This window comes from Eupeodes corollae, chromosome 3 (assembly GCF_945859685.1).
Source record: "Eupeodes corollae chromosome 3, idEupCoro1.1, whole genome shotgun sequence".
In the NCBI taxonomy this organism is placed as follows: Eukaryota; Metazoa; Arthropoda; class Insecta; order Diptera; family Syrphidae; genus Eupeodes; species Eupeodes corollae.
The window spans coordinates 80,819,170-80,830,054 of NC_079149.1; the positions used below are offsets into that span (position 1 = coordinate 80,819,170).

Sequence of the window (10,885 nt, forward strand, 5' to 3'; positions counted from 1 at the left end):
TTGAAAAATTCCAAACTTCCTGTGGCTTTAATTCATGTACGACAAATATTTGTTTTTTCCCACATATGGTTTATCTTTATACTAAGAATTCGAAGCAAAAGTACCTGCCTTCTACGATTAGTTTCAAAAAAGCATTCAGTTTCTTGAGTTGTGCTGTTTTGGCCAAACACTTATTTAAAATATTAAACATTTTTGATTGGTCAAAACTGCACAAGTTGAGTTATGCCATTACGACCAAACATTATTTTAGAAAAAGCAGTTAAGTGTTGGTAGGATCAGTAAATATCTTTATAACTAATTTACATAGAGTTATGTTGTTAAGACCAAACGAAAATATACATATATATTTTTTTAAATACTTCTGCATACTTAACCCATTTTCGAAAAAAATTGACTTATGCTGTTTTGACCAGACTCCATAGAAATATCCTCCGACCTACATTTTTATTTATTTCAAGACAAATCGCGATACAATACAGTATATCTTTGTTATTATAATTAACTTTGATATTTCTTACTTAAGGTGGCGCTACAGTCTTGTGTGAACTACTTTCTCACCCAACTTCTCCATATAACTCGGATCGAAGCTAGCTGTCTCCTCCCCAGTTGCGCACTCTAACTGATTAGTGGTCTTTTTCTATTGCGCTGTCCTGTGGGTGTGGATTCAATGACTTTCCTAGCCGGAGTATTGGTTTCCATGAGCTCTACGTGACCCAGCCATCTTAGTCATTGGACTCTTATCTTTCTGTCTAATACCCCTATTACCATTGGCGAGTCGAATGAATAATCGTGTGAGTGTGAGAAATTTGTATTACCGTTAGCGAATTGAGAACCGTTGATTCGACTTAAATGTCATACATTTTTCAAAGATTGTTCTCAATCTATTGTTGTTATAGAATGTTAGTTGATTTGAACGTCATTGGTGTTATTTATTTTCAAACGTTCATATTGCGTGAGAAAAGGTCGAAGCTTTTGTAAAAGAAATGACGGAAAGTACAACAATAGCCGCGTTTTATTATCACCGTGATCTGATCCGGATCAGATCATGATAATAAAACAGCATTGGATCATCATATTTTTTATTATTTAAAGTTTGGTAGCAGTGTCAAATTCGTTCTTTCAAAAGTGACATTTCGAAGCAAAAAAATAGGCAAAATATTACCCATAAATTATGTCAAATATACATTTTTTTGGACTTAATTATTTGAATTTCACCAATTAATTAAATTTGTTAAAATATCTAATTATTTCATGGATTATATACCAAATAAATAAATATAAAGCTTCTCGCTTTTTATTTCAGTCAAATTAAAATGTTTATATGGCAATACAGGTTTTTTTTTGTTTGCAATGATACCAACATTTACATGTGAAATCACAATGATAGAGCGCTCCTTGTTGTGAAAAAAAGAATTAAATTTTAGATCTCAAATTGAGATCCAAACACAAAGCAGGATCTTGTGTTGTTGTTGTAATGCATGTAAATCCAAGATCCGGATCAGATCATGGTGATAATAAAACGCGGATATTATAAAGAAAAAAGATTATAACGAAACAGCTTTAACTATGGTAAAAAGAAGTTACATAAAACAAATCAAACAATAATTCGGAATTCAGTTTTTATGTCGATATAATCTATGTGTTGGTTATGGTTTAGTATCTTGTGGCATATCCTTTCAGTCGTATGACTTCCCTTAGTCAATAGGGCATCGATAAAAACAGCTTACGTGTTCTTTCAGAAGAAATTTTGTTCCATTCTTCCGCAATGGCGATTTTTAGAGTATCTTTTGAATAGGGTTGAGATCTGCGGATTGTAGTTGTGTTTTCAAAGTATCTGGTGTATTTTAAAAAAATCCAAAGCCTTGTATTGTGCGCAGTGTGCTTTGGGTCATTATCTTGTTGAAATCGGTAACGGCCCGAAACACCAAATTTTTGCCACTTATCCCCAAATTATCTTTAAAATTTGGTAATGATTCATTCTATCATATTACCAGCTCCACTTGCATTCATACACCCCCACAACATCACATTGCCACCCCCATGTTTAACTGATGTGTTGAACGAAGCTTTGAGCTGCAGAGCGATGAACACAGCTAGCAAGGATCGCCAACATTGACATACTACACATGTATGATCGCCAACTTCATCATGTATCCGGTAACCTCTCACTCGATACCAAGCCGCCAACCATTTTGCATCTCGCTACCTTTTATATTTCACTCTAACTAAATTAACTTTGTAAAACCACTTATATATTTAATAAAACATAATTTTTTGCTAACAGGTTATGGGCCCAGGCAACTGGTTTTATTAGTAGTTTTTTTGTTTATGTCTTGTATGAACGTGATTGGCAAAATGGTTGACGACAGAGTAAGTATTCCGAAATTAAATAGTACGAATTGGCAAATATGGAAAATTCGCGTGGAAAGTTTCCTCGCACGAGATGATTTATCAAAGTACATTGAGGAAGATATTCCTGCTACAGACGATTTGAAGGATGCTGCTTGGAAGACGGGCGATCGAAAGACGAAAGGAACAATTATTCTCTTCTTGGGAGATAACCAGCTGTCCTTGGTGAAAAATTGCTTGCATGCAAAGCATGTGTGGGATGCCCTTCGTAACCACCACGAAAGGGTTTCTCGATCGACTCGTGTAGCTCTTCTCAAAAGATTGTGCTCTGCTAGGCTGCAAGAAAATGGAAATGTTGAAAAGCATCTTTCAGACATCGAAGAGATTTTCGACCGCTTGGCTGCAGCTGGCCATGTGTTGGATACGGACACACAAATTTGTATGATGTTGCAAAGTCTGCCAGATTCCTTTGCGACATTGGTGTCAACCTTGGATAGTATTTCGGACAAGCATGTGACTGTCGATTTTATTAAACAGAAACTTATCGATGAATATCACCGTCGAATCAATAGAACAGATTCATCAAAGCAGGAAAAGGCCCTGAAAACAGATTCCAAACGATCTGTGGACAACAGAACTTGTTTTTACTGCAAGAAGGTGGGGCACATACGATCGAGCTGCCGTAAATATTTGTCATCGAAGAACAAGGGTAATTTTAAGTCTGTTGAAGAAACCAACGTGGCTTTTGTAGCTGGGTGTGAAAAATCAGGATCATGGCTGATTGACAGTGGAGCCAGTTCACATATGTCATGCGATAAAAGTTTTTTTACCTCCTTGACGCATTTTGACGACGCGCACGTCACTTTGGCTGATGGAAAACAAACCGCAACTGCTGGTCGAGGTGAAGGAGTTCTTTGGAGCCTAGATGAAAACAAGAATCCAGTTAAAATTACACTTCACGATGTGCTGCTTGTGCCAGGATTGGAAGGTAATCTTATTTCTGTTAGTAGATTGGTAGACAAGGGTCTTGGTGTTAAGTTTGATCATACTGGATGTCGGATTTTGAATTCGGATGGAAAAGCTGTAGCATTAGGTAATCGAAGTGGAAACCTTTACCAGTTACAAATCCGAGAAAAATGCTCGATAGCTTCGGAGAAACATCAAGAAAACTGTGAACATCAATGGCATAGGCGATTTGGGCACCGAGATCCAGCAGTACTGAAGCGTATGCAAAATGAAAATTTGGTGAAAGGTCTAAAAATGAAAAAATGTGGTGCGAACAACATCTGTGAATGCTGCATGGAAGGAAAACTTAGTCGAAAGCCATTTCCTGAAGTTTTAGAGAGAACATCAAAGAAAATCCTGGATATAGTTCATACCGACTTGTGTGGCCCAATCAGTACACCAACTCCATCCGGTAATCTATACATCATGACAATGATAGACGATTTCAGTAGGTACGCTGTAGTTTATCTATTGAAGCATAAGTCTGAGACACCGGAACGAATTGAGGAATATGTTCGTCAAGTACAAAACAGATTCGGAAAGAAGCCCACAGTCATTCGCTCTGATGGAGGAGGAGAGTATGATAACAAAAGGTTACGTGATTTTTACCGTTCACAAGGCATTAAGGCGCAGTTTACAACTCCATACTCGCCTCAACAAAATGGTGTTGCCGAACGCAAAAATAGATCTCTTATCGAGATGGTCACCTGTATGCTGCTGGATGCTGGTTTGCCCAAACGCTATTGGGGTGAAGCTGTACTAACAGCAACTTACGTACAAAATCGAATGCCATCGAAATCCATTTCAAAGACTCCATATGAGTTATGGAATAACACCAAACCATCGTTGCAACATGTACGAGTCTTTGGATGTGAAGCGTATGTGTACGTCCCTGATGTCAAACGAAAAAAGTTTGATAGTAAATCAAAGAAGCTGACGTTCGTCGGGTACTCTGATGAGCATAAAGGGTATCGTTTTTTAACACTTTGACTGCCATGTCGTACGTTCTCGTGCGACAACTCATAATTCCCCAGAAGCCACGTCGCACATTTTCGTGCGACACCTAGTACTTCAGTTCAGGCCATGTCGTATGTTTTTGTGCGACAGTATATGGGATATTGTATGGGTTTCGGATTGCGTGGTTTTTGGTGAATATTTTGGTCTAAATTTCATCGCTGTAGGATAAATTTTGAGGAAAATAAATAAGAGTGAAATTTCTTCTTCGTGTTTGTTTATATACTTCATTTTTATAACTTTTTTTTATTCAGAAAAAAAAATAAAAAAATAACAATATTATTTCATTCTAAAAATTAAGTTAAAAATAAAAATTTATTAGTTCACTATTACTTATTCTAAAATTTGTTTCAAAATTCCCAAAGATTCAGGTTTACTGTCTAAAAAGAAATCAGTTGAAATTAACTAATTTGAAGAGATATTTTATGTAAATTACCTTTTTGAATGTGAATATTTTGGAAAGCAAGTAACGCATAGCTGGGGTTTGTTGGGGCACTCTGGACAAAATGTTGTTGTTCTTTTTATGCTGTTCCTAGCAGTTTTTCTATCAGAGGATTTTTTTGTTTGGGCATAACACAAAACGCAAGCCCGTCTTATGGTTTTACCATTTGCATCCTTTCTTTTTTCAATATAATGTTTCTTTGAAGCAACGGGTTGTGGAGAAAGAAGGTCCAATAATCCTTCAGCAACCTGCTCTCGAAATTTTCTAATTTGCATAACACTTTTCGTGGCTTTTTTGTAAACTAAAAAAGAATTTACAACTGCCATTCCCAGCAAAAATTCAATGGCAACTTTTCTGTACCACTTGAGACCTCTTCTCAGTGTTGTAGCATATGAAGCCATTTGGTCCGATAGATCAATGCCCGACTTGCCTTTGTTATATTCAATAATAGCAAGAGGCTTTTCACGATTTCCCTGGCGTCGGTTTATTCTCCTGCCTCTACTGGTGGATGGAATATTTGGGTCAGGAATCGATTGGTCAGATACGGCAGCCATAACAGGAGCATGTTTTGTCGATAGCATCCTGACATCTCGGGTGTCCTTCCACTTTAGAACAACAATGCCGTTTTCTTCCTCACGTGCAACCATTTCTCCTCTCTTTAGCTGTGCATTCATAACCTCTTTTGGGCAGAATTTTTTGTTCGCTCGAAGTGTCCCAACTACATGCGTTTTTTGGTCAAGCATGGAGCGTGCCAGTTCGTAGCTCGTATAAAAATTGTCAACAAATAGAGTGCGACCTTCTCCTTTCAACAAAGAACTTAGTTCTTCACAAACATTTTTTGCCAAACCAACTTCTCGAACACCTGTTGAGCTTTTGCCGGAGTAAATTTTAGTAGACCAAGTGAATCCTTCTGTCGAGCAAAGTTTGAATAACTTAATACCATAAGGATGGGCTTTGTTTGGTATATATTGTCGGAAGACTAGCCTGCCTCTCCAAGGAATTACCGTTTCATCTATGACCATATTTTCTCCGGGTATAATCACCCTCTGAAACTTCGTCTGCAGCATGTCCAGAAGAGGTTTTAGTTTTCCAATTCTATCTCCTGCCGCTATGGACGTGTTGTCAGTAAAATGAATGAAGTTTAGAAGAAGTTGAAACCGATTTCTGGACATAGTTTTAGCAGGAATGCCAAAATTGTAAAGATTTTTCTTCGACCAATAGTCTTCCAACAATCCCACCTTTACGAGGCCCATCCACAGTAAAAGCCCGAGGAATTTTCTTATCTCTGTGGCGTTTGTGGGAACCCATTTCTTCTTTCTTGATGCACGAGTTATTGGAACGCGATGTATTTGCTGCTCCGCATACCTATTTGTTTCCAAAACTATAAGTTGTATAACCTCCTCATCAACAAAAAGATAAAAGGCTTCAAGGCAGCTTATAGTTGAAGGCACGTCTATTAGGAAACCCGACTTTCCAGTGAAAGTAAAGGTTTTTTGGCGGGAAGAAAACTCCATCCAGCGTACATTGTCACTTGTATCAATCAGGGTTGGTGATTCCTCGGTTTCTTCAAGCATCTCTTCCTCATCACCTTCTAGAATTTCCGCATCAACCGCGTTCAAATCTTCATGTTCCGAGTCGGTATCTGAGTTAGGATCATCGTTTGGTAGCCAATTATCATCAAAGTCCAAATCGTCGCTTGAAAAATCTTCGTCACTTTCTTCCATTTCTGGTTCCCTCTCCACCTCATTTTCATTCAAATTTTGTCTTTCCATTTTTCATTCTTATTTTTCAGAAAACTATAACTGTACGAATATTATTGACAACTTGCGCAATCACTTATGTAACACTTACTAAAAACACAGGAGATAATACGAGACAACACGAAGAAACTACTGTCGTACGTTTTTGTGCGACGTGGCTCCAACGAGTATAATTTATTTTATATGGCCACGTCGTACGAAAACGTGCGACACACAAATACCGTTAAAATTTCACAGTTATGATGACAAAAAAGTAGGAATTAGTTGGAAACTTCTTTTTAGGTACTATGATACAGAAAAATGAAAAAAAAATGCTTTGGCCTGGCGTAAGCCATAATGTTCATATCGCTTGGCAGTCAATGTGTTAAACTGTGAAACTGACAAGATAACGATAAGTCGTGATGCTCGTTTTTTGGAACTGAAGGAGAAGATTAATGTCAGAGTTCCGAGTACAGAAGCTAAACAATTATTTGACGAAGTTCTAGTAAGCATTGCTCCTGTTTCAATCAAACCTAATGAAAACCAACCAACTGAAGCTCAAGTTGATAATAGCTTTAGTGATGATGAATTCTTTGGATTTGACGAGCCCGTTTGTGAAAATCAGGAGGAGCAAGTTCCAACGAGACGTTCTGCGCGTAACACGCAAGGTAAGCTCCCCACGCATCTTAATGATTATGTTGTAGATATGGCATCCCTCGCTTCGGATGAGCCGAAAGACTACATTGAAGCTGCGAAGATTCCGGAATGGAAAAAGTCTATGGACGAGGAGATGGCAGCCCACCTGCGTAACGAAACTTGGACGCTTACGACTTTGCCCTCAGGACGGAAAGCCATTGGTTCAAAATGGGTGTTTAGAACTAAACTAAACGAAAATAATGAGATATCCAGATACAAAGCCCGCATCGTTGCACAAGGATACACACAGAAATACGGCGTTGATTATGATGAGGTGTTTGCTCCAGTAACGAAAATCACAACTTTAAGGACGTTTTTGGCAGTAGCTGCAAAACAAAAAATGTTTGTTAAACATTATGATGTCAAGACGGCATATTTAAATGGAATTGTTGAAGAGGAAATCTTCATGAAGCAACCACCTGGCTACGAAGTTCATGGAAAAGAAAATTTGGTTTGCCATCTGAACAAAAGCATTTACGGATTAAAACAATCTGCACGTTGCTGGAACCAGACATTGGATGAGTGTTTACGAAAATTGAACTTTGAAGTATCAACTGCGGATCCATGTTTGTACATGAAAAAATTTGGGAATCAGATTTTATATCTTCTCGTATATGTTGATGACCTTTTGGCTGGATGTGTCGATGAAGGTAAGATAGATGAATTTTATTCTGATATAAAAACACACTTCCAGATAACTTGCTTCGGAAATGTTCGTCATTTTCTTGGGATGGAAATTGAAAGATCAGCTACTTCATTTTATGTCTCGCTGAAGAATTATAGCAACAAAATAATAACGAAATTTGGTATGAGCTGCGCTAAGCCCGCAAAGACGCCAATGGACTCCGGCTACATGAAGATAGGTGATAACAGCACATCATTTTCCGATCCAGCATTGTATCAAAGTCTTGTTGGAGCCTTACTGTATTTAGCGGTAAATGCCAGGCCGGACATTGCAGTTAGCACTGCTATTTTAGGCAGAAAGTTCAAAAATCCTTCGGAAGCAGATTGGATAGCTGCAAAAAGAGTTTTGCGTTACCTTAAAGGCACTATCGAATATAAACTTTGTCTTGGCGAAGCCTGTGAGTGGAAACTTCTTGGATACTCAGATGCAGACTGGGCAGGTGACCGAGAAAGCCGAAAGTCAACATCCGGCAATGTTTTTGTGTTCGGAGGACCTATTTCATGGACGAGTCGACGACAAGATTGCGTTTCACTTTCATCGATGGAGGCCGAGTATGTGGCACTCAGCGAAGCTTGTCAAGAGGTTGTATGGCTGCGACGTCTACTGAAGGAGTTTGGTGAAACTCAACATGAAGCCACACTAATGAATGTGGATAATCAAAGCTGCATATCCTTCGTAAACACCGAACGACTGAGTCGAAGATCAAAGCATATTGAAACGAGAGAGCGCTATGTTCGAGACCTATGTCAAAATAATGAAGTTTATCTGCAATACTGCCCTACGGATTCAATGCTAGCAGATATTTTTACAAAGCCGCTGGGGCCTGTAAAGCAATTAGGTTTTTGCAAACAATTAAACCTTTTTTAATTGTGATGGTTCATCGAGGAGGAGTGTTGAACGAAGCTTTGAGCTGCAGAGCGATGAACACAGCTAGCAAGGATCGCCAACATTGACATACTACACATGTATGATCGCCAACTTCATCATGTATCCGGTAACCTCTCACTCGATACCAAGCCGCCAACCATTTTGCATCTCGCTACCTTTTATATTTCACTCTAACTAAATTAACTTTGTAAAACCACTTATATATTTAATAAAACATAATTTTTTGCTAACATGATGAACTAGTATTTTTAGGATTTCACTCTGTATTTTTTTTTCGCCAAACCTTATTCCCAGAATCAGGACCAAAAATGTTAAATTTAGTTTTATCACTAAATATAACAGTTGACCAAAATTGTTCAGTGCAGTTTAAATATTAGTTTGCAAATTCTAAAACGGTTTTTACGATTCACTTTGCTTATGAAGGGTTTAATTCGTGGAGATCTTCCATTATAACCAAAACTTCTAAGCGTTCTTCGAATAGTTTCGGCACTGACATGAACTACATAGTTTTCAGCGAGATCATTATTGATTTCTGTTGCAGAGGTAAGCGGTTTTTCTTTCACTTTTCGTATTATCACTGATTTATGTCTATATGTAAATTTTTCTGGTCTAACACAACGATGTACTCGCGATGGAAAAGAAAAATTATTGAACGACGAAATACAAATATAAATACAACCAAGGAACATTGAACGTTCTGCTCTTTGGTACCACGTTTCAAGAACTGATTTAAGATTACTGGGGTGGAATCGCGTAAGGTGATTGTTGATTGTTGACCATCAAAATTGATGATTTTGCTCCACGTAAGGTGATTATCAAATTGACTATCACTTTTTGTGTCACTTTCATATATTTTGATTAATTTTTTGTGAGAAAGATAATTTGTGTGAACTTCAGCTCCACTTTAAATTTAAAATTTAGTGAAAAAAATTAAAATATATGAAAGTTAAAATAAAAATAAGTGAACAGTAATGTATACTTCAATGCAAATGTAATATTAGAGCACCAGAACGAGAAATAACTACACAAAAGTTTAATTGCTGAGAATCAACTTAAGGAATAAAGCAACTTGGAACTTCCTAACCCAATGTTACTATGTAACTTTCTATGAATATTTATAAATAAGTTATTTACATTATGTATGTATGTATATAAATTATTTATTTCAGATTCTTGAAAAATGTTCGATTGAACAAAGAAACGTTTGTGCATGTTTTGCGGTTGCTCCTATCCTTCAACTGGCTGCAACTTTAAATCTTCTTGGGGGTGTTTATCAACGACTGTGCTGTCGGTTCTATGCCCACTTTTCATTAAAATTGAGCCTTAAGCCTAGTACATACTTGTGAACCATCTCGTGAACCCATACAAATTTCAGTTTTTGGTTCACCCGTGAACTTGCTCGTGAAGCTGAGTGGAGAACAAAGTGGAGAGTTTTCGTTCACGGGCAATTCACGTGCAAAATGTACGGGAACTGTTGGTGAAGCTTTGACATTCGGTTTGTTCATGTTCACAACGTGTACTCACAAGTGTGTACCAGTGAGCAATGTCAAAAGTTCACTTTCTCCACTGGCGAACGTTCACTTCACGAGGAAGTATGTACTAAGCTTTAAGCCTAGTACGCTGCTGATGCAAAACGAAATTTCCCATACAAAAATGACATGACGAAATCATAAACGAAAAATTTCGCTGTGCTTTTCGTTTTTCAGTACGCTGCTGAACAACGAAATGTGTCATTTTAGTGGATAGCTGTACTAGATTTTTTAGTACAATTCTCCACTCTTTTCGTTCTCAATTTAATTGCCCGGTATATTAATTGCTTGCGAAATTTTGACGTTTAATTTATTTATTGGAAAAAATTGTTTACAAATCAAAATTGAAAATTGTTTACTCGTGACTTTCGGTGTTTCTCATTTTGATATATGTACATATGTAGGTAGTTTGATTTAAAATTTAAAAAAAAAATTGATTTGTCTGAGTTTTTCCAGCAATACATTTCTGAGTCGGAAACTCAGGATGTTGATGACAATGTATTGTTGATGTGGAAGAAGTGAACACAAGCAGTGAACT

General features: G+C 37.4%; 1 protein-coding gene across 1 annotated transcript; it reads right to left on the reverse strand.

Annotated features, from left to right (window-relative positions):
• Window positions 1-4,590: 4,590 nt before the first annotated feature.
• LOC129950641 (piggyBac transposable element-derived protein 4-like) lies at window positions 4,591-6,534 on the reverse strand. Its single transcript, XM_056062568.1, has one exon. The coding sequence runs from the start codon at window positions 6,532-6,534 to the stop codon at window positions 4,801-4,803; it is 1,734 nt and encodes a 577-aa protein (XP_055918543.1). The 3' UTR covers window positions 4,591-4,800.
• Window positions 6,535-10,885: the final 4,351 nt, after the last annotated feature.

Coding starts and splice junctions, on each gene's coding strand:
- LOC129950641 (XM_056062568.1), bottom strand. CDS start 6,534: ATGGAAGAAAGTGACGAAGATTTTTCAAGCGACGATTTGGACTTTGAT.